Genomic DNA, 25,887 nt, shown 5'->3' with positions numbered 1-25,887 from the left:
ACACTACTACGCTATTACATTGACAGCAGAAGTTGTAGACCCACATTTGGTTTGACAGATTTTTTTATGAAAGTTATGAATGAAGTGCAAATATGAATCTTCATATTTAACAAGACAGCTGATTTTGACATTTTATTAGTAAGAATAAAACGATAAAACCACAATTAATGCACATAATTACCTTTTATTTCCATAACCACAGAGAATAATGCTAATTATAAAATAACCACAGTATGCAGTAAACCAGAGGTGCATTGAATTATTGGGTAATAATCAGTGATGCTATTTTGAGGGGAGAAAGGACATTGACACCCTGTAGACACAAACAAACCATCTAAGTAAAAATTGTGATGATAAGTTTCCAAATCATAAGTTTTTGAGACAAACAAATTGAAATTGTTCTAGGGTAAATTATACATGTTCATGTATGAAATGTTCTTAAATTTTTTTTAGATGAACATTTTAAGAATTGACCATTGTCCCCTGCCCTCGTATATACACAACTGTTTATGACCTTTAAGAATATGATAAAATTTTTGTCTAGAATATTCTTATGGGGAAAATATCAACCTGAATGAGCATGAAATATTTGCCACTGGATATGAGTAAATTTTTATCTTGAATATGCTTATGGGGAAAAAATCAACCCTTATTATTATACATGAAATATTTGCCACTGGATATGAATCAAACCTCAACCAGTTAAATATAGGTATAGGAAGGTTGTCCTGCAGCAGTAGCATACGACCTTCTGAATCAGTTAGTATAGGTATAGGAAGGATGTTCTATAGCAGTAACATCTGAAATATTTGCCACTGGACATGAATCAAACCACAATCAGTTGGTATAGGATGTCCTTCAGCAGTAGCATCTGACCTTCTAAATAAACTGCACTAAATATTAGCGACAACTAACCTTAGAGATATGCAGATGTTCTTCAGTCAGAATAATCTGTCTGATTGATTATGAAGATTTATCATAAAGAATGTTACTGTTTACTCTCACTATTTTATGTAGGAATAGTTTGCACACAGTTTTGCACACTTCCCTAAATTCACAGATCTTACTTATATAGAAATTATGGAGATTTCTCTTTAGAATCTTCAGCTTCTTGGTTTCTTAATTATCTCCAGGTAAATTACAGGTGAGAAGATTTTTTGTCTTAGTTAATTAATTGTATTCTGGTTTCATTAATGTTGTAGAATCAGATGAAGATTATAGTTTGAAAATATGTCTGATAAATTATACATAGTTGAAGAAAAAAATTAATTTGTAAAATGTTCAAAAATGTAATTTATGTTGAAAGTAATCGCTGTTTTTATGTAAAGCTGACAGTTTACTTTTTGTGATAAATTACATTTTGTTAAAAGTATTGTTTTACATGGTTCTGTGTGGGACAAGTACATGTAAATAGCACACCTGAAGCGCAGGTTTGGTTAAAATTGAATTAACCAAATTTTACGGACTTTCCCTAATTTTATTTTGGTTCATGTCATCATGGCTAAGGGTTTCTGTTTTGTATACAAGTTTCATTAGATGGACACTGTTAAAAAACTGTGATGTATTTTTACTGTTAGAAATTTATGCTTACTTTACACTTAATAATATGAAACTTACTATGCTTAAGGGGGTTATATTTCACCTCCTTGTTGTGTTCCATTTATTAAAGTGGACCCTCAAAGATCGGATCAGATTGAATGTTTTACTTCCTGGTCTGGAGGGTCTTAATTTATAATGATTTGGAATATTGTCATTGACACCTTTTCATGGTTTCAAGGCATAAGAATTGTCATACCTGTAACATAGTTGTCAAATTTGTCTGTCTTTTCTGCATCGAAAGACTTATTTTATTGGTGATTTGTGTGTTGTTGGGTTTCTGTCATATTGATGCCTACCTTTGTCATCTTTCACTCATTGTACAATATTTAATATTTTATGCAAAGGATCATTTAGAAATATTAACTAATTTGACTGTAATTATATACTGTGAAATCATTATTACTCATGGGATATTAATTTTAGTGCAAGTTGTGGGTTTATAACCATAAGTTTAAAACAGATTGATTAAATACAGAATATTTTAAAAATCTGAAAAATTAAGTATACTGGAAAATACAGTTTTAATCACTAGAATATCCTTGGAGGGGGGATATGACTGAGATTGATGGGGCAATGATCTATAAATGAGTCTAGATCATTGTCAGCTATGCAAATCCCACGATAATCAGATAATCTTTAGTGAAAGTATGTGTTTGTTTAATCTTTGGATTAATGTTTAGCTAATTTATTTACTTTAAGTTGTAGTTTTATATAATTGATTTACCAAATATTTACTGATAAAAAGATGATAAATGTGATACGGATCAAATGATATTATTTAATGAAAAGGATTGAAGAGGGATTTAAGTTCATTGTTCGCCATTATTTTGCAGTCATTTTCAGAACTTTATTTCAAGTATGCTAGTTGGTACATAGTATTTTATCATCCAATCTGACTTCCAAGATGACCTACACCAATGAAAATGTAGATGGAAATTTATTTCTTTTATTAAATTCATTGGATTTAGTTTTTTACCTGCAATATTCCTGAATATTCTGGGGTGAATCCAACCATTTAAAACCGAATAAAAAAGGGGGGTGTTCCCAACCAAGGGGAGGGGGTGGGGTCCAATCATATTTCCCCATTCAAATGCATTGAACCCTCCCCCTTGATCAACCATTGCTGAAACAGAAAAAAGGATATGTAGAACGACTTGAATATTTGATGAAATAATTGTTAAGTTAGTACTAGAATGAGCCTTTTTTGACCAATTGAGTTTGTCATATTTTAACCAAGGTCAATGTGAATTTACAAAGTAAAGTTAGCTAATGCAAACTCAATAGTTGGCTTGATTGATGTCTATATAGAACTATGTCCAATAAAACAATTTGTGTTAGAGACTGAATTAGTTTTGTAGTTTGTATGTGGTGATATATATGAATTATCTGTCTCATTGATTTTATTGAGTCTACAAGATCAGTCAATTAATGATATCACCTAATGGCCCTCAGTGTACATTATATAACATATAACAGGCTGACTTGATGAATGGATGTATGGTAAATAAGTGTTGGTGAAATAAAGCATGATACAATATTTGTGTACAGGACACATGTTTCTGGAATAACTCTCCCTGTGTGGGGATGGATCCTGCCATTTTTAAAAGGTGGGCCAGGATAAAGAGTTGTTTCAACCAAATGTCACCATTCAAATGCATTGATTGTTCTAAAAAAAGGGGGGGTTCCTACCCTGGCACAGAATATGTTTTTATGGAATGATGTTCTGAGACAGATTTTAAATGTCTCTCCAAACAGACCAGCTTCCTGAATCAATAACAACTGGCTACAGGGGTGGATCCAGCCATTTTTAAAAGGGGGTTTCAACTATATGGTCCGAGACCACCATTGTCGTCCCTTGATTTTCGTTGTCCACAAATATAGTCCCTAGTGTTGACAGTGGGTTACTTGCCATTAATTTTTATACCCCTTCCAAATTTATTTCTCCATGTTTAATGCCTTAAATTGCAAGTAGGGGGATGAAATTACTCTGTAAAAAAATTTGGGTTCAGAATTTTAAAGGAAAGTAGTGATTTGGTCCAGCTGAAAAAGGTTGAAAATTAGCATTTCGGAAGCTGTCAAAAGATTTCAAGACGCCCTTAACATAAAATTGTCCATATTTTGAGTTAGACCCGATGAAGTTTTCTATAATTTTGATATAATTTGTCCCAAAAGTAGTACAACACACTGTAAAAGTTTCTTTGAGAAAGCGCAGGTGGGATTTTTTTTATTTTCATTTATGTTCTATAAGATATGCACAACGAAATTATTGTGTTCTCGGACCATATGTCCCAATCAAATGCACTGAAAGTCCAAGAAAAGGGTGGTTCCAATTGAAGTGGTGTTAAATGCCAAAAATCAATCAATTAATGAGTCCTTATGTCTCTATCCTTATCAGGTGAAAGTTTTGGTTCAAGGTAGTGGTGGTTACATCAATTTGTATTTTAGAACACATGCTCAATTTATTATAGATGTGATTTCTTAGAATTTGATTTTCACCATTATAGGTCAAGGTACGGCCTTAAAACATAGAACTGTGATATTGTAAGGGGGCATGGTCGAGGCATGGTGTCAACTGGACCCATATTCTTGTTTTAAATTACTGTAATTAATTTAATGACTGATCTTTGATCTAAACATGAAAGTTTCAAACAATCAATGTGTCTTTCTTTTTAAACAAACTTCAGCTGTTCAGTGTGTCTCAGCCAAGGCTGTGTGTTAAATGCTGTACTTCCTATAATGGTTTACTTTTACAATTTGTGACTTGGATGGCGAGTTGAGTGGCACTCATTTCACATATTCTTATATCTATTTTTTTAAATATAACATATAGGGAAAATAAAGGAAAAAAATATTGTATATATAGATGAATTGCTTGACATTATTTTTACAGTTCTTTTTTTTACATTGTTTTATAAATACTGTAACAACATTTTAATTAAGCTTAATAAATTGAATCGATATTGTGTAGATTTTATGTTATCTTTTCTAACATAATTCCCTTCCTATAGAGTTTTCTTCAAATGTTAAAGTTTACCGCTGAGAATTGCTGGTTAAGGTTAATTTTGAATATGATGATATGCATAGAGAAATTATAAAATAGACAAGTTATTCGTTTGTTGGGATGTCTTTTTTTTTTTAGATCAATAGAAATTTATTATCTGATCTATTTTTCCATGCTGTGGATGTAACATTGTTGGAATCGTTGTAAATGTCAACAAGAATTGTGCTCGTAAAAGATAAAGTAATAGTTTTATTTGTGCAGAACATGTAGGACGTCTTCGGTCATACTAGTGTCAATTATGAACTTATGTTATTGCTTATATAATATATCAGATTTGTAGTTTAACTTATTACCTCAAATTACGGAAAATACATTATATTCAACAAGGATTTAAATGAAAATTTTATCATTAAGTTTCTATGTTATGTAATAAATTGCCAAAAATTTAATGAAGATGGGTATAAATCAGTAAAATAAGTTCCGATAAATTAATATTCAGTCTATCTTGAAAGGAATTGAGTAACTCAAATGATCCAGCTTCCAAAAGGATTGTATTTAATTGTGTATGTACATAACGCAGGCCTGAATTATTGCGCTGTCAGACAAATCGCTGTGGAGGATATCAAAATGGCGTAATTTATCCTTTTATAGAATCAGTTGTTACAAGTAATAAGATTGATGAAGATAAGGTTATATGTTAAACATAAATCAAAATTGGCTGCAAATTGAATAAAGAAGCTGACACATGGGTTATTACATGTCGAAAACAGTGCTGGATTTCATGGAATTGACTCAGCTTTGTTAAAATATCTAGTACTTTTTTTACCAGCTGAATTGACAGACTAATTTATAACCATGTACATTTCAAAGTGATTCTTTCTTTTGGGATTTACAGAATACATTTTGCTACCAAAAAAAAAATCGAATTTTTGTCCAGTTTTGCAGTTTGTTTTTTTTTTAATTTCAGCTTATATTTTCGGGGGAATACACTAAAGCCATGGACCAGAATTTCCACAAAGATCATCTTGCCTGCCACCATTGTGACAAGAAACTGGTTGCCTGCCGATACATATTGAAGGAAGAACAACCCTACTGTATTCCCTGTTACCAGGAACAGTTTGCACATAACTGTGAAGAGTGCAAAAAAGCTATTGGTCCAGATTACAAGGTATGGACCCTTTTAATCATTTCTTTCTTTCTTATTTGATCGTCTGATTCTTTAAAAAAATATTTTTCACTTTTGTACATCTGTCTAAGTTGATTGATTAACGTTCATTGGTTGATTGATTGTTGGTTGCTTTAAGCCACATTAGCACAAAAAGGCTATATCGCGGCGAGAAACGTTCATTGGTCAGTCTAAGATGTTGTGAATTGAACTGGTAGTTAACAAGTTACCAGTATATCCATACCCTGCTAGACAAAATCCAGAGCATATTGAATCTTCATGCCTGACTGTCTGTCACACTTTTGGTTGTTTAGTGGTAAATAGTGAACCACTTTTTGAAATTAGTCTAAAAATTGAATGGAAGGTTTTGGCAGAGTAAAGACATAAAGTTTGTCATTTTCTCAAAACCATTAAAGAGCAATGGTACCTAATTTGGAAAAAATTCTGAGCTTTTATTTTGTTGGTTTCCAGATACTGTTGCTGTGAGGATGGGGGTATCTGTGATCACCTCCATTGTAACTTTTTAAGTTAAAACATCAATAATGAACTAACAAAAACTACTATGTTATTGATTCTTCTGTAACCTCCCCAGATTGTTGTCTCCTTCACTGTAACAAAGCTGCAGATATAAGCTTTTTATATATGCCGATATATATATTTCATATGGTAATCACATTTTTACGGAATAGCTTTGAATTATTTACCATATATATATAAATGTTGGTTGTATGTTTCCCTGGAGTCTGTCCTTGATAAAGGTCATTATTTTATTAGATACTAACATTTTTGTTTAGTTATTTTATATCGTATGCAATACAGTATGTAAGGGAGTATACAAGATATAACTTGAGTCACACAAAAGTTTATGTGTATATATTTTATTGCATTTTCTTGCATAATGATTTTTTTCCTAAAAATTTAAAGGTCAAGCAAGAAATTTTCATGAAATCGGAGGTTTTGTTTTTGTTTTGGTTTGTGACCTGAATTTGTTTTTTTTTCTATCGATTTATGAGTTTTGAACATCGATATACTACTGTTGCCTTTATTTGTAACAAAAAACAAGAATTGTTGATTTGTTTACTATGGAAATGATGGCAGATAGTCTAATGGCATATAATCATAATGTGTCAGTATGTTATGCAATAGGGTTTAATAACTGGCAGGAAAACAATATTAAACATTCAGAAAGACTTTTTATACACACAAGTAAAACACTTTTATGTTTTGAATTATAAACTATGACAAAACCTTAACATTTTAAAGTCTCAAATGTTTTGAATTCCTGAGCTTCAAAATGACAAAGTATATAATGAATCAATAACACACCACTAGTGTATCCAAACAATGTCAGGAATAAAATAATGGTCTATTATTTTTTAAATTTAAAAAGATAATTATTAAACCAAATCAATACTAGAACTTTACAAAATATTAATTAATACCAGTTTTTGTACCATATTATTCATAACCAACCCAAAATAAATGTTATTCTAACTTGTCAAAGACTGCCACTCATCCCCTTCTTAGATTACATAGAAAGCCGTTTAAGGCATTTCCCATGTTAGATCATGTTACACGGTTTTACTGTAAGTGATTTCAGCACACTTCAGCCTCAATATGACATCATCCTAGGTTAATTATTACCACACTTTCTAATATATTAATGGGGGGAAAGATAAGATAAAAACAGCTGGAAAATTATTTCCTCATTCAAGCTACTTGATGATGTTTAGATGGTCTTACCAGATGAGAGATGCTGTATCTCTTTCTAATATGATAATCCAAGACTATTGACTCACAGGACATCATTAACTTTTGTTTTGTCTGTAAATTAAATACAAGTTTGCATTACTGATTGGTATAGAGAGTGAGAAAGTGTTTACTTAGGCCGAAACATATAAATGTATTGTTTCTTGGGTTGCATTGCAGCTAATTAGAAACTGGTTGCTTCGATATGGCCTGTAGTGATGAAAGTGGTGCTAAACACCAACAATCAATCAGTCTTCATTTTACTGCCAATTAAACATGATTGCCACCAACCTAATTTGTTTAATAAAAACCTATAAATTTTCAGAAGAATTATGATAATAAATAAGAATCTTCTATATCAATTAATAAAATTTAAAAGTTATTGGAATATTACATGCAGTATGTTCTTGCACTAAACTTTATTCAATTTCAACATATTATTGCACAAAGAATTGTATGCACTGAACTTTGGCTTGGCCAATGATCCTCAAAAGGAGGAATGAAGCACTGTGTAAGCCAGAGCAAGCAGTATAATACTATATATGAACAGAAGTTGAAAAGAAAATTCATAAATCTCAGAATCTGACTCATTTAATGGCTCATCAAATTCTAAATTACTCATCATATGTTGTATAGGAAATAAGTAGAAACATATGACCATCATATTTCACAGTTAACTCACACAAAATGTTTGTGGTTTGTTGAGAAAGTTTGAATGAAATGACATAATATGATTGAGGAAAACATACAATTAGGTTCTTCATTTAAAATAAATCTGACACAATATATTTATTGATGCATGTGTTGTTAGTAACCATCACCAGGATTCGCAAGAAAAACAAATTTTTGCTGATAGCAACAGCAAAGGGAAATAACTCAGAAACATTTTATTTCTGTCACTTTTTTGTCCAAAATCTCAACCCAACATGTCACATTAGAGGCTACTCAGTTTACCAATATGTCATATTTAATCTCAATTTTTCAGATTGGAATCATCATACCAAACAGAAATTAAACAAATTCAAGTCAATTAAGACTATGTTACATACTAGTTCATAAATTTTCAAGTAAGAAATAATAAAGATTTTGATATTTTTGCAATTTGACAGTTGCTATTATGTCAAATTGTAGGTCATATAGACATTACAGGTCAAAATTTTTATGATTTTCATTTCCCAGTCTGGTTTTGTTTAGTAATTATGTTCTTTTGGATCACAGATTGGAATCTGAAAACATACTCGAACTCCAACCATGAATAGAGAAAAAAAAATGTATTCTGTACTACATACAGGTGGATGTTTTCGTAATGTGGTGAATTTGAAAACATATTTGAACTCCAACCATGATCAGTGGTGGATCCAGATCTTAGGGGGGCCCACTGACTGACCTAAGGGGGGGCACGCTCCAGTCATGCTTCAATGATTCCCTATATAATCAACCAAATTTTACCCACCAAAGGGGGGCCCCCTCCCCCTTGATCCGTCTATGATGATATAGAGAAAAAAATGCTATTCTGTAATACATACAGGTGGATGTTTTCGTTATGTGGTAACTGGAATGTTATCATAGTATAATCTGCCATAAGTAAGGGCATCATACTGTTGGGAGATCAGATTTATTGGTATATGTGCAGTAAGTGGTTTTGGGACAGTTAAGTGCTTGATTTCGAAGCCCTATCAGAAATTTTGTCTGTAATCTTGATTTTAGTCTTGTGATAAAAAAAAGAGTGAAGAAATTTGTTATCCCTTTCCCCTCAGGAGATATAAAGATGCTATATAATAAAGATTATTGCTATCAAAGTATTAAAGTATGCATGTACTTAGTAATTTCTGTGCTTAAAAAAACCTATTCCAATTTGGCTGGGATTTAATTTTTTTGTGCTGCGGTGGTGCTAAGCAAAATAAATAAATCCCCAATTTTAAATTGAGCAATTATAAAGTTTTCAGGGGCCAGAGTTATATGAGAGGTCAAGAAATCTGATTGTTGCCCCTGATGTATAAAATTCCTAGGCTTACTCAGTAACTTCACATTTCACAGATTCTTAAAAAATGACACAATTACTTGAGATTTACCTGTATGTGGTTAAATTGATATTATACATTACTACAAACACTCTCCAATTAAATTGAATCACTCAAAATCTTAGATGCATTACGCCCCATGAAAAAATAAACACTCAAGGGTTAAAGACTGTTCCCTTCAAAATGTAAGACAATAAATTACTGACACATGAAATTAACTTCTTTATGTACTTTGATTTATTTATATGTAATATCTCATTAATAACTAATGGGTTTATCTCCTTCAAAACAGCTACTAGAAGGTATTTTTTATGTTTATTTATTTTTGGTTTCTGCCTCATACATGTGTATCCCACAGTGTATTCAATAAATTGTTTAACTGATTCCCACTTGTATTCACACCTAATTCATTGCTGATTTTATTTGTAATTTTGATTTGTAATGAATAATAACTCTCTGCTTATCTATGCTACTTAACTTTTTCTCAAAAATTTCATTGTAGCATAAACTTTCCATTTTCCATCCATGTCTGTGTATATTTTCCAGTAAAGTAATTGGCAGTATTTTGATGTAACTTTCATCACCTGTTTTTAGTTATCATTATTTACAATTACCACTTAATTGTTCATCACAACATTGAAATCTGTCTAAATTGATAATTTTCCAGGTATCTGAATCGCTGATTTAGCAATTTGTTTGATGTTTTTGAAGCAATAACTTGGAATTTTTCAGAAGTTTTGGTTTGCTGGTTAAATGAAGTGTTTATAATTCCTTTCCATTTTGTTTAGCAACACAATAATAAATGGTTTTCTTTACATATGTTTATGTACTTTTCATAGACACATTCTCTTCATAAACATAATGGCTCTTTGTTTTATGATGTGATTATAGTAGTGTAAATTTATTGTAGTTTTACGATGTTTATGCCTTCCCCTTGATATTTTTGTAACTTACTAAATAGACTTTTCCTTCAACAATGAATTAGATTGTTTGCACATGTAACTAAGTTTCAAGCAATGCATTTTAGAAAGGTATTTTTATGGCCATATAGTTTTACCCTTTGTTCCAAATTTTGATATTTCGAAATCCAGATATTTCATAATTCCGTCATTCTGCAACAAACCATTATACAATGTTTTTTTCTAAATGCCTTTAGATATTGGCCAGATTTTTGGTATGTGAGTTAACTATGATGAGTTACAGATCAAGTTTTAGTTTTGTTCCGCTCTGCTAATTTATGCTGAAATTACAGGCTTTTGACTGTGATAACTTGTTGAAAATCACAGGTATACAGACTTTTTAGCTCACCTGGCCCAAAGGACCATGTGAGCTTATGCCATCACTTGGCATCCGTCATTGTCTGTCGTCGTAAACTATTTCAAGAATCTTCTCCTCTGAAACTACTAGGCCAAATACTTCCAAACTTTAACTGAATGTTCCTTAGGGTATCTAGTTTATAAATTGTATCCAAAGTTTTGATCTATCAACAAACATGGTCGCCATTGCTAAAAATAAAACATAGGGGTCAAATGCAGTTTTTGGCATATATCTCAAAAACGAAAGCATTTAGAGCAAATCTGACATGGGGTAAAAATGTTTATTAGGTCAAGATCTATCAGCCCTGAAATTTTCAGATGAATCAAACAACCAATTACTGGTTTGCTGCCACTTAATTGGTAATTTTAAGGAAATGTTGCAGTATTTGGTCATTATCTTGAATATTATTATAGATAAAGATAAACTGTAAACAGCAAAAATGATCAGCAAAGTAAGATCTACAAATAAGTTAATATGACCAAAATTGTCAATTGACCCCTTAAGGGGTTATTGTCCTTTAATGACAATTTTTCACAATTTGTTCATCATATTTAAATATATATAATATAAAATATATATAAAATCTTCTCCTCTAAAACTACTCTACCAAATTCAACCAAATTTCAACTGAATGATCAGTAGGGTGTATAAAATAAAGTTTGTGTTTTATTTTCTATTTCGTCAAAAAACATGGCCGTCATGGCTAAAAATAGAACACAGGGTAAAATGCAGTTTTTAGCTTATATCTCAAACACCAGCATTTAGAGCAAATAAGACAAGAGGTTAAAGTATTTATTAGGTCAAGGTCTACCTGTCCTGAAATTTTCAGCCGAATTGGGTATCTGGTTTTTCAGGTATAATGCCCCTGAATTGATGATTTTAAAGAAATTTTGCAGTTTTTGGTTATTATCTTGAATATTATTATAGATACAGATAAACTGTTTAAAGCAAAAATGTTAAGCAAAGTTAGATCTACAAATAAGTCAATTTGACCAAAATTCTCAATTGACCCCTTAAGGAGATTGCCCTTTAAAGACTTTTTCACAATTTGTTCATCATGTTGACTTACTTTTAAAAATCTTCTCCTTTGAAACTGCTGTATCAATTTCAGCCAAACTTAGGCTAAATGAGTTTCAGAGTATCGAGTATAAATTTTATATTTTATTTCCTTGTATGTCAAGAAACATAGCTCCTATGGCTTAAATAGAACATAGGAGAAAATTTTTTATTTTTTTTTGCTTATGAAGAAAATAGGACGATTCAAAGAACATTTAAGGTGGCACCCTACAGATATAGCAATTTTTTTCCCCCCATTGAATTTTTTTTTAAATTTGCATACAGATACTATGCAATGGCCTCTATAAAAATTTGAGTTAAAAATAGTATGTCACCAGACTCGTTTCCATGGTAACGGTCGCCAAAGTTGGTATATCACGTGTTTGCATAAAAACATACATGATGTAGAAACTGGATTTTTTTTAAGCCTTTGAAAGTATTTTGAAAGGTTTGTTTTACATTTATTACAAAATTATTATTTAAAATGAAAATAAAACACAAATAATGGCAGTTTTATTCATTTTAATTGATTTCAGCTCCAATTTCATCAACATTGCACCACCAAAAAAAACACAGATTTTGTTAAAAATTTCTATTTTTCTTAAATTTCCAAAAAAATGGTCCAATGAATATTTTTTTAAATTTGACATAAGATGGTCATTACAATGAGCTTTGAAAAGAAATCCAAAAAAATATGGGTCACCAGACTATTTTTTGCCCCAAAAACGTTTTTGTGACCCCTAACGAAACAGTGATCAACAGCAGATTTTGTATATCATTCATCATCGGTGACCAAACTTCACCAAAGTGTGACATATGTTGTCATATCCTTTGTTAAACTTTCACAGAATAATAGTTTCACAAGGCAATGAAATGAGAACATTTATTTTGTTTCTATGAACAACGGTTACCATGGCAACAGGACACGAAGTACGAAAATTCAAGTTTGTGCATTGTTCTGATGTGCAAGAGTTACAACCAAACAGACAATAGAAGATCAAATCCCATGATTTTAGAGCAACAACACATGGCTTCTATGTAAATGTGAACAAATACTATGATACATTATAATGCAGCTTACATTAGCATTACTGTGGTATTGAATGAGCAAAATGAATTAGTCAGAAGTTAGCAAAAATCACCAAATATTTTTTTTTTTAATTTATTGAGATAACAGTCATGCAAGTAAATGGATAAAAAGACTTTGTCACCTTTTCCACAATAAATGATTTAAGTTGATGAAGCAATAAGCATAATGATAATACATTATATATTTCAGTTGTCATAGTAACATAACCAAAAAATTATGAAATTATAACTTTTTCAAAGGTTTTTCAACTTTCTTTATTTTGAATGCCTCAATAATCAAGCAAACATATAATTGTTATATTTACAAATATGTAAATAGTTTACTCCTCTGATTCAGTCAAGTATTGATTGATAGTCATAGCATTATCAAAGTTCACTTTGTTCTCAGTCAAAATTGTCAATCCTTCTATATTGAATAGTACATGTTGCTCCCAGTCAGATATATCATATTACTATTAGTTGCAATTCTTTTCTTTTAAAATCTTTGTTTTCTGGTTATCTGTTTCCCTCTCTCATTTCTTATTCATACTTTCCCAAACTCTCTGGGTAAACTTTCCTGGGGAATATTCTGATGCTGCATTTACCTGAAAGGTTAATTTATTTATTTGTAATGAAAAGGTGTAATATATACAAATAAACTACTTAATCTATATATTATTTCAGTGAGTGCAAAATTAATCCAATCATGCAATACATAATCAATTTAAAAAGATTATATTATACCTGACTAACAAAGGTACTCCTTAAGTGTTTTATACATTTTGTAATATGATATATGGCCAGGTTTTTGAAGTGATTGCAATAATTAGGTCAGCTGATGGGTATGCATTTTATATTGCTTCTGCATATGATGGACATCCTTTTGAGTGGTTTTTGTTATGTGTACAATGACACTTTGGACACTTGACAATATATATGCTATAGGCAGCATTATAGTTTCCAATGCAAATTCAAGATCTACATGTATATTTAATAGGTGTGACCTTTACTGTCTACCTTAAATCAATACAGTTGAACTGTTCTTTTTGGTATAAATTTACATATACAGCATGTGACCAAGTTTGTGATAAACATAAGTAATCTACATCACATAGTTATCTTCATTTTCATAATTTTGGCACATAAGAACCATTGGCAGTCTTGATAATATACTTAAGAAATAATTCATGGGGGCTTGAATATATCGTGATTTTACCACGGGTTGGCCCTTTATGACAAATATTTTACCCTGAGCGATAGCGAGGGGTAAAATATCGGCATAAAGGGACAACCCGTGGTAAAATCTAGATATATTCAAGCCCCCATGAATTATTTCGATTCTAATAAGACAAATACGGCAATTATTTTGGATCGAAGCGCTCTAGGTGGAGGCAAACATTTGCCGTTCCCATAAATTAACGCACTTTTAGACTGGCAGTAAAAAACGGAGCAAACAGAATAAGTGACATGCTAAAACTATTTATAATAACATGTTTAGATATATTTGGATTAATATTAATGATAATTTACTTATATATCTTCTATGTATATAAAAAGGGCTTATACCACATTTTAGCATCGTTTGTTTACGTTTCCTTGTGATGATTTTCGGTATCAGAAGCGTGTATTTTCCCGTAAAATGCTTAAATTATAACGTCATCTTTCTATGATGTCGTGTACTTCATCCATAAACAATCATATGACGTGGGAGTACGATCGGAACAGCCAATACAATATATTCATATTTTACCACGGGTGTGTACTCAAAGCGTTTGAAGGACGTCATGTTAGAATTTGTATTTGAATTATAAAATACAGTACAAATCAATAGTGTAAAATGTGAATCACTGTGACCTTCTTTTGCCTGGAAGCTGAGTTACTAACTGAGACTCTGAGAGTGTATATATAAGTTTGCATGATCTGACACCTTTTAGTTGCTGAGATATACCTTTGTTGTATATGAAATTGGATGTTTAATGTTACCAAAGTCAATGAAGTGGGAAATGTAGGTCAGTGACATATGTGTACAAGTTTACATGATCCTTCATTTTATAGTTGAGTCTACTAAATATATTGTCCAAAAAGAAATGTTATAAATGCCTGCAAAACACCATTATTAGATTAAAAAGTATCAAATGAAACCTCAAGTTTTTTCTCAAAGGTAACTACATGTAATCATCCTAAAATGTATGTATTTACCATTGACAGCCATCCTTCATTTTTCTGCATAACTGCTGTTAAAACCCTGCTGTTAAATGATTACCATGGGACCTACAATTGATAACAAATATAAAAAAACTTAAATAAGTAAATTTATATTATATAGATTTATAATAAGTGAGAGTTTTAAATTACTTGTTATCAATGTTGGTTGTTTAATATCAAAATAATGAAAATAATGATAAAAAAAGCCATTTCTTTTAATGAAAAAACTATAAATCCACTCACATTGAAACTTAGAAAAAAAATCATATTCCATATAATAACAAGATCATTGCTAAGTATGGCATCCTCTCACCATAGAAGACTGTTGCTTTCACATGGTTGTTTAGAATCTACAATGTCCACTTTCACCTTGACATTTGGGAATATCTTTTCTATTAATAAAGTTTAATCCTAAATTCTTTAAATTTACCTGTATCACTTTCATAGTTTCAACTAGTACCAAACATTTGCCATTCTGCAACAAAACTAGCTTCAACCTAATGAAAAAAGTAGTAACAAAATTTACAAATATATATAAATGAAAGTGCATGCAGTGTTCAAATACTATAGCTGAAACATATTACATTTAAAATTAACTGGAAACTCAGACGGTTAACAATGAAATGTGTAATAATAATATGTATAAAGGCTTTCAAAACCAAATAGGTTTCATTAAATTTGTTGAAATTATACATTAATATAGATTTCATTTAATAAATACAAATGTTACTAATTCTAGTTCAATATTTTTTGTTGAAACAAATTCTGACATGTTTTATACATAAAAGTCTTTAAGTATATATATAACAATGCTTTACCACAAAATTGATTTAAAAAATTTACCCTAAACTTGAAATTATTTCCAAGATCTTTTAAATCATTCTTATGACTGCTTAAGTGCAAATATGAATATAATTATGGTCCTCGTTATACTTAATATCCACTTAGGAAAACTATAAAAAAACAACTTTGAAATTATATGACTAAAGATTTAATTACCTTCCAATTATTCATTAAATTAAACATGTTTAAAACTGTTTCTTCTTTTGAATTTATTTACAGCATTCTTTTGCAACTGCAAATATTTTCTTTCCAGTTTCATTCTCCTTTTTCTTTTTAAGTATGGCTGATGAATTCACATAAAGTACATTCAATCCATTAAGGAAATTGTTGAAATGTGTGGCACAAATTCCTGCATGTATCATTCCTGAAAAATATGATATGAAATGTCATTCTGCACATCATGGCACATGTATTGGTTAATTAGATAAACTATAAACTATTTAGACTTAGTTCATAATTTTATTACAATTGATTTTTTCAATTTATATTTATATAATATGATTGTGAATTCATGTTTATCTATTTTCTTATAGATCACAGACTCATATTTATTTCTAATAATGTGGAATGAGGGTGGGTGCCCCCCTCCTTCTTGATTTTCTTTTATGCCTTCATGCATTATTCTGTATTCTATACATTATTCTAGGTGTTTTAAATGACTAAATATGTAAGGTATCAGACCACTTGGTCTCTGATCACATGCAAAAGAAGACTTATTAAATATGAAAATTCTGATGATAAAATAAAGAAAACTAATATTTTAAGTTTGTAAAACATTATTTTTGTGAATGAATCATTGTGACTGCCTTTGTTTACTTTTTCAATTCTAATTTTATTTATGGTTATATAATTGCTACCAAATAAGTATTTACAAAAGAATCCTCCCCTTTTGGATGCAAAACTAAAAAGTCCCTTATGTATAGATGTCTTTGTGTTCATTGCAAAAATGATAAATAACTTCCAGGGGCAAAATTCCAGAAAAATTACTAAGTCCAGCTTCATAAAAAATTTGAGCAGCACTTCCCCTCAAAATAAGCTTTTTACCCTCAAACCACATAAACCCCAGACCATAATAGAGGGGAATTGAAGTAAGAAAAAGAGAGGTGTGGGGCAGGTTCATTTATTCAAGACATGAAACCATACACCTTCTCCACCCAGTAAAATTAAAATGTTTAAAGAGAAAATTGAACTCTTACCATGTACAGCTTTTGAATTGATAACAATTCACCAGTTCCATTTCTTTCCTCGTTTCAACACTGTTACACATGTATGATAAGCAGGTTACATTCACTGCAGCTACAACGATATGGTATTCTGGACAAAATGCTCCTCGGCCTCCGCCTCGGCTCCTGGTCCAAGCCTTGACGGTCGTATTTCCGTTCACAGACAGTATCCGCAGGGGACAGTTCTATATCTTAACTAACTTATTCTGCACTAGGTGATCAACTAGAGCTATCCTTCGACCTTCTTTCCAGGTTTCGTCAAACGGAGAGTCACTGTCTGTGATCGGACGCCGAATTTCTGCAACTTCCAAAAACTTATATCATATGATCTTATAAGTTGAGAATCATTTAAGACTGTGTGAACTTTCAAGTTGAAGCTATTCATATTCTTTATTTTAAAAGAACGCATGCATTTATCCTTTCTGATAAACCTTCCTTTCTTCTGAGCGATGGGCTGTAACTTAGAAGTTGTTTACACACGTTTTCAACAGACGACATTGGAACTGTTACCGTGACCTAGATATATAGGCGATATATCCTAAATATTTTTAACGGGAACCAGTTTTACATCAGTAAAACGTTGTTATCTCCCTTAGTGTCGGGAGCTACCTTAAATAAATTGAAAAGCCAAAATAATCATTGATGAGAGATTTAACCAAAAAAAATTAAGGTGAGCGATTCAGGCTCTTGAGAGCCTCTTGTTTTCTATAGGCTTTCAGATATTGGTATGATTTTTGGCATAGAAAGCCATATCCAGTGAATTCTTAGCATTTTAAAATTTCTGTTATCTTGTCTTTCATGGGTTGCTGTCTCATTGACCAATTTAAATTACATTCTTAATGTTTTGCAATATATATATATTTCTATTTCAGGATTTGTCCTACAAAGACCGCCATTGGCATGAATTCTGTTTCAAATGCTGTGAGTGTGGAAAGTCCTTGGTAGACCAAGCTTTTGCACCTAAGAATGATCAGATTTACTGTTCCGACTGCCATGATAATAAATTTGCTGCTAGATGTGATGGATGTGGGGAGCCTTTCAGGGGAGGTAATTAACATTAAAGCCTTTGATATTTTATTATATCGTGGTGAATATGTATGGTTTATATAATGAAATTACATCTTGCTATGATTATGTGGAATTGTTTTGTGAAGGAGAGACCATCTAGTATATAGTAAGGGAGAATGATTGTACTGTAAATTCAGAAATTATTGCGTGCATTTATTATTGCGATTTTTTCATTTTACTCTTGAATGCGATTTTAATTTTTACGATTTTGAGAAAAGTCATGCTTAATTCAGTTAAAATATTACAAAATGCGAGTTTAAATTATTGCGTTTACAACTCAGTCGCATTATTCGCAATAATAAAAACCTCGCAATAATTTCTGAATTTACAGTATTAGAGTTATACTTCTCTCAGATGCTATAACCATTATAATTTTGCAAATGTATATAAATGCATGATTCACCAAATATATGAACATAGTCTTTGTAAGAGGTATGATAATGAAGTTGATGTTTTAAAACTTTCTATTTGTTGCAATTTGTGCGCACAGACCGACAGACAAAATGTGCGACGGACAGACAAAAGGATAGTGTTTTCTCTTTTGACACAGTGCACTAAGCAATCCATAGTGGATTATAGAAACCTTTGTTTTCTGAGTCAAACAGTACAATCTTCACAAAAATTTCAGAACTTTTTAAACTGAAAAATATTGTTTCATTGGTTAAATTAGTGAAATATACAGGCAAATGTCCTTCAAATTTGCTGTATGCCTGAACAAATTTGAAAAATTTTAACGTACATTTAACATAAGGAATGAATCAAATTCAAATAGTTAAAATAGTTTTGCTGACTTGTTATTTTTTTTGTGATGATTAGGAAGAAATGATACATCAGAAATGAATGCCAAAGTCTTCTAAACTTATATATATATATTTGCATGCAGGATTTTAAAAATAAATAAATTTGGCATTAATGAGTGCATTTTTATAAATGAACAATCTTAGACAATGATTCATGTAAAAACTTCTCTAATGTAGAGGCTGGAAAACACAAATAAATTAAAAGATGCAGTAATTTTTTTCTCCTGCAACCATTATGATGTATTTCTTGTAGGAGGTATATACTTGTCTTCTTTACTTGTTAATTATTATGTTAACATGTTAATTAGTTTATGAATCCTCCAAAACACCAAATGTCATAGTAGTACCGTGTGCAAAACATTTATCGCCCAATTTTATTCTGACGTCACCTGATCGAATGATATAGTATCAACCTTTTTTGTTTGTTTGCACTTTTATCAAGGTTGCATGATCAAAAGATCATTTCTACCTGTTTGTTTTCTTGGTTAATTGGAAGCAACGTCTTACTACAACAATGGTTAAACGGAATGACTTTTAAAAAGTTTGGCAATGTACCTGCAGTGCACAGATGGTGTTTTTAGAACTTTAGAACTTTTCATCTATTTATCAGTTTATTTTTTGAAGAAATCCATAGTGATTTTTCTGTACATTGTTCCACAAACCCGGAATAAAGTTCTTCCAAAAAATAAACCATACAGGTTATCCTAACACACAATTCATTCTCATGGTAGATTTGAAGAATTTAGCCACTGACCTATATTTCACACTTCAGCAATTTTGGCGCAATTGTATGTTATATAACTTTTTCAGATAGGTAAATTTTAATATCACATTTTGTCATTAGAAAAATACATTCTTTGATTATTTCATTTTATTTGTATCAGATTTCTATGCCTTTTGACAAAAATGTATCTGACTCACTTAAATGTCGCTCTGCTTTTGACTTTTTTCAAAAAGTTTTTTTCTTTTTTATAATATTTATATAACATTTTATTTATATCTATTGTCACCTAAGATTTTTATAAACATTGATCTTGAAATTGTAATTGATTTTCATTCATTGAGGAATGCAAAATAAAGAATCAGATTCAACTATTTTTTGATAGATCCTTGGTGTTCTAACCTGATTAAATGTAGCAGGCTATCATGGTTTACAATAATCGTTAAGTAATGGGAAAGTTTAACCTCCCAAACTGTCTCCACATAGTGATAGAAATCTAAAAATTAGTCAGTTGGATGCTCATAACATGCTAACTGCCATGCATGTAATTATTGTTACTTATCTTTTTAATGTTAAATACATTAATCCTGATAATATGTATTTTTAGTTGGTTTGCAGCCAGTAATTAATAAACATCTATTATTTCTTTTATTAGAAGATGAAAATTAATATCATTCTTAATTACAACAGACATGCAAGTTTTCTGATCCAGTACCAAGTTTGGCATATTGGTGCCGTGTGCAAACTATTTTGTATTTTCACGTCTCTGCAATGATTACAGTAATGAGAACAGACTCAATGTTGTGTCATCCATTATCAATACAAAAAAAGTCTTTTATAACAAACTTAGTTATCCCAGGAGCACTGAAGTCATTGTTTTAATAAATAGAATTGTTGTTTTCCTAAATGCCATACCGGTATTCTTAATTGTTTCTCTTGGACTTAAGTTGAATTAGTTTTAAAACAAAGTTATCATACTGGTTTTGATAGAGATTATATAAGTCAGAGTTTAGATGCTAGAAATTGAAGTCGGAGGTTAATTGCTTAATTTGACATTTTGTACTTTGTACTCTTTTGAACAAATAGTGTCCAGCTTTGACCAAACTTTTGGTTTGACATTATGTCCCTTGGGTTGAAAAAGACCTCTATTGATTTTTTTTTTAGGTCCATTGATAGACTGAAATAATTGATTGGTAAAAAAAAGAAAATAAAGACCCTAATAATTTTGAAATTAGTAGGTCAAATGTTAAGGTCACGATAGTAATTGATTGTTTGAAATTTGTTAAACAAAAAACCCACTGTAGCTTCAGAGGGTCAAAGGTGAAGGCTGACAGTATCTATAAATGGACTAAACACAAAATATCTTTTGAGCCAAAAATAAGATCTTAACCAAAACTTGGTGGGTATGGTGCCTTGGTCCCTATTGGTCTTAAGGTCATTAGTGCAAAGGTCTTGTTTACTGCAGCAATTAGATGGACTAAAATTTGTATCATCATACATAAATATTCAACAAATTTGACAGCCTTCATTACAAGAAACTCCTTAAATAATCATCTTCAAGTTAATAGTTGGCTTTTTTTAGAGTCTTTCATAGTAAAACAGTATAAAGTGTCTTAAATGACAAAAAAAAAAAAAAAAAAATGCCAGCAGGATTTGAAAAAAAGTAATTTTTACTTTATGATTCATTATCATTGTGACATTGCATTATCAAAATTGTTTTCTTCATAAAATTTGGCTCAGTCAAAAAGTATTCAGTAAAAGTACTTTGTCCCACTTCATTACATTATAATAGGCTAGATTCCAAAACATTGTCAATTGTTGTATAGTAAGAGTCAGACATTCCTTTTAGTGTTGTTACATCAGTACTTAGTAAACTATAACTTGACAAAAAGCATGTAGCTATCTTGTAACAAATTATTTGCAATGTTATGTAAACATTAACTTTTTTATTTTAAAAGTACTTGAGTAAAGGGGGAAATAATTTTTACAAGTTTGTTCTAATGTTTATTGTAGATATAGTTATTGTTAACTAGAGTAGAGGTACACTACAAGTTTTTTACAAAGAATATAGTTTGATATGTGGTATTGAACTTGCTCATTGTTGAAGACCATATGGTTACCTATAGTGGTTAATTTCTGTGTCATTTTGGTCTCCTGTGGAGAGTTGTCTCATTGGCAATAATACCACATCTTCTTTTTCATATAAGTTAATATGTAGATTCTGTCCAAAAATGAGTGACATCAATATATGACTTGTGTCACCTGACATGTCACCTGACCTTGTCCAGATTAAGCTAGTGACACATAGAGATCACTCTTTAAACATGTGTCAGCACCATCCCTGTCACTATTTATGAAAAAATAAACACCTTGAAAATGGGTGGACAGAATTCATCTAAACTAGTACAGATTTTTCTACAGAACATGAAATTGTGCATCTGCTATTATAATTTTTTGTGTAAGCAATGTTTGGGGTTCCCTATACCAAAACATGGGCCATTTTCTGATTATATACTTTTGGGAGACAACAGGTGACACATGTCTTCCATACAAGACTCACACATTGTATGGCAAGTTTATTCAAATATATACAATTGAAATCATTTAAACAAACAACTCCTCACATAAATTTTTTACGAAAGGTTAGTTGCAATAATAGCATGCAACAGCTGTTGTGGTACTGATTTTACAAGATTCTAGAAAAGCATGGTGTCTAAAGATCTGTTACATAATCAGGATGTCTTGAGAAATTTTTGTTTTATCAAAATAAATGGAAATACTTTCATACAATCTATCATTATGTTTTGTTTCCATTACTGGTTACATAACTCTCAATAAAAACTGCTATCTAAAGTTTTCAAAATGAAGGGAAATATTTTCATACAATGTATCGTTAAGTATTGTTTCCAATATTTTAAAATTACATAATATTCACAATAAAAACTGCTATCTTCAGTAACTTTTAGACCTATATACAATTTGGTCAATATATTAGCTGCATTGATTTTATGTTTCAGCAAAACATAACATTGACTTATTTAATTAATTTTGCTTTTGTTGCAGCAAATTTGTGGCTTCCTGAGTTCCATATAATATCTGTATTTTTTTTAAGGTTATGCAATAATTGTGTTCCTTATTGATCAGATTGTATTTGTTTCTAGCTCATTAGGCAGTGAAAATGACAATGATTAATTAGACGCTGCAGAAAGCTTTTTAAAAAAGCTGTGTTTATGAAATATTTAGAATTGCTATTTTCAATACGGTTTTAAAGCATTTGAATATTAATAATAAGGAACAAATTAGTTTAAAGTCATAACAATACTACTTGTTTGTCCTTTCTGGACCAATAGTACAGTGCTCCTTCTTTACATAATAGGGCAACTTCATTTGAAAATATGTGGATAATTGTCTTTTTAGCAATCAAACCGATATCTCCTTATTTTATTGAGGAAACTGAGTACTTTCAATCTGTTTCTTATGACAATTTAAATGAGATCATTGCAACTTTTGCAGAATTTTTATTTTGAAGAAAATCTCAATTTTACAATATCTCAAAAGAATTGGCACTGTATTAAAGAAACTTCCATTATCCAATCTTGGTATTTGAAGAAACAGTCATTGGAAAAATAAAGCATAATTGTACATCACATTATTATGTCATGAAAAAGCACATGCAATGCTGTATTTATTAATAAGAAAAAAAATAAACAAACAAAATTAAAAAAATAAGTCAACATAAAAGCCTCATCAGGATACAAGAAGTTTCAGTGATACATGTACTCCATTAATAAAATAATGAGTGTGATAAATAAGCGCAGCGACATTTTCAGTTGTGTCTTTAGGGGTCATCTTTTAACAAATACAATGTCTAGTTAATGGACACAGATTTGAAACGGATAAATTTTTTGTTACTGTAGATTTTTGTTTTTGAGGGAAGTGAAGTGGCCCTTGGATAATGGTTCACATTGATTTGATGTGTCAATGAATCTGAAGCTGGAAACCACATTGAAATTAAATGAACTATCGATCCAAGTGACAAAGTCTTCCTATAACTCATTTTATTAAAAAACAAAAAGTATTTTTTTAAATCGACCAAAATTTTTTATTTTTAAACTTTAAATATTTTATTTCACTACTGGTTGTGAACAATGTCCCTTAGCGTGACCAATTATTGTATTATGCAAATAAGATGACCCCTTTAATGTCTTGTATGATTGCTAAATGTTTTTCTTTACTGCTCACACAGGGGATGAAAAATTAGGAACAGAAGGTCAGTGAATAGCATGCCGCTCAATGTGGCTTCATTTCAGCTTGATCGACAGCATCATGTTTTATTTCATTTTCTGGTCTGGTTCTAGGCTCTTGCTGAATTGTGCCAATCACTTGGCAGTCGTCAGTTCATTATCAGAAAAATTACTGATTAAAAACAAGAACTCAAGTTGAACGTTAAAATATGATTTTGCTGTTTGGGAAACAAAAGGATTATGAAAAATTTCATGTATATAATGTCATGGTTGAATTCCAATGTGTCTTGCTTTTTCTCAGTAGATTATTTCTGAATGCAACAAAAAAAATTAACATTCAAAACTTTCCAATAAAAGGACAAAATCTGTCACCAGGTACAAATCTTTTCAATTCCGAGAGAATTTCGGTCTTTTTGTCTGTTTTACTTCAAAATTTTCAATCTTCATTGCTTGGCATTTGATAATTTTTAACAAATTAATCTTCGTTTGGAATTTTGGTTTTCAGTAACTGTTTGCGGTTTAAAAAGTTCTAAATCCAGTTTAAATATGTTTGTTCTAAAATCCCTCGTGTTTTAGCTATATATGCTGCAATAACAGATATCCATTATTCTGGATCTGAGTTGTAAATGACAAAACATTTTAAAGGAATACTGGCAGTTTTCTTGTAAAATTGACATATTTATATGATTATGATATTGACATTTTGATATCTTTTGAAAATTCCTGGAAAATATACAGTGAAATGATGTAATTTGGTGGGTTTTTTTTTAACATTGAAGATTTGAGGTTGGTAAAATTGCAGAATCTAACTATACCAGACTTCACTATTATTTTTAATACTCATTTTAGAGAAAATATGTTCTTCACAAATAAAATTGAAGAAGATTTTAGTGTCATTAATCTAGGAATTTTTCTTCTAAAATAATGCAGTAAATTACATTTTTTCATATATTAGAATGTTTAAAATTGACCAAGTCATCTGCCTTGTAACAAATGACAGACTTCAAATTAGGTGAGAGATACAAGTATTTGAGATAGGCTGGTGATTAACCATTTCTCGACTTGACTGTTTCTCACTGAAAATCTCTGCACACTTCACGATAGTACATGTAGTTATAATAAATGTATGAACAGGTCTATGTTATAAGTAAGTTATAGGAGCATGTCCTTGTTTAGAAATATGTACAAAATAATATGTTTAAAGTACTATATGTTTATAGATTGTAAAATGTAGGACAGTTAATGTTAATAAGTTATATATGTAGTTAAATTAGAAACTGTTGTTACTTGAAGCAAGTTGTCCACCTCAATTGCTTTCATGTAGAGTTGCAATGTAAATTAATCATTCTTGCCTTGTTAAATTTTACACATGCAATGTTATAAACCCCTATAAAAAAGCAGGTGGAACTTCCATCAGTGGGTGGTCCAATCAGATCATGCCCATAGGAAGAAATTTTGGGTAATCTTTTGGTCCAAGAAACAGCTTATCACAAAAATGGTACACGCTTAAAATGAATGAACCCATGAATTCATATTAATCAGTCAAAGGAAAAAAAATGATAATGCGATGTGGCCCCCATTTTCACATAAAATTTAAAATTATAAAGTTATGACTTATTGACCAATATCACAATGCACAATAGTTGAAAAAAGTGTTCTTTTTATGATGTCACAAATAGCACAAAATTTGATATTCAACAAAAATGCAACTTATTTTTCTGAGCCAATTATGACACTTACTGAACATACTCCTTTTGAAACATCATTGACATATTTGTTTTAAAATTGTGTCTTTTAACAAATTTAA

The 25,887-nt window shown here is 30.7% G+C and overlaps 1 protein-coding gene and 1 long non-coding RNA gene across 5 annotated transcripts in view; one reads left to right on the top strand and one right to left on the bottom strand.

Moving 5' to 3' along the window:
* The window catches only part of LOC134687128 (prickle planar cell polarity protein 3-like), a 90,322-nt gene that overhangs the window by 55,188 nt on the left and 9,247 nt on the right, over positions 1–25,887 (top strand). For 3 of the 4 annotated variants that reach the window (XM_063547144.1, XM_063547142.1, XM_063547145.1), the window contains 3 exons: positions 5,568–5,768; positions 18,120–18,294; positions 24,083–24,106. In XM_063547144.1, coding sequence (XP_063403214.1) covers positions 5,568–5,768; positions 18,120–18,294; positions 24,083–24,106 — 400 coding nt within the window. The remainder of the gene's footprint in view (positions 1–5,567; positions 5,769–18,119; positions 18,295–24,082; positions 24,107–25,887) is intronic. The other variant, XM_063547143.1, reaches the window with a different exon arrangement.
* On the bottom strand, positions 13,196–15,680 carry LOC134687130 (uncharacterized). The gene is made up of 3 exons (XR_010101730.1): positions 15,612–15,680; positions 15,176–15,247; positions 13,196–13,581 (listed from the first exon to the last, which is right to left on the bottom strand). It is a non-coding gene; the product is annotated as an uncharacterized LOC134687130 (long non-coding RNA).

This window comes from Mytilus trossulus, chromosome 10 (genome assembly GCF_036588685.1).
Source record: "Mytilus trossulus isolate FHL-02 chromosome 10, PNRI_Mtr1.1.1.hap1, whole genome shotgun sequence".
Lineage (NCBI taxonomy): Eukaryota > Metazoa > Mollusca > Bivalvia > Mytilida > Mytilidae > Mytilus > Mytilus trossulus.
The sequence above is the reverse complement of the archived record's forward strand: the minus strand, read 5'-3'. Positions and strand labels throughout refer to the sequence as shown.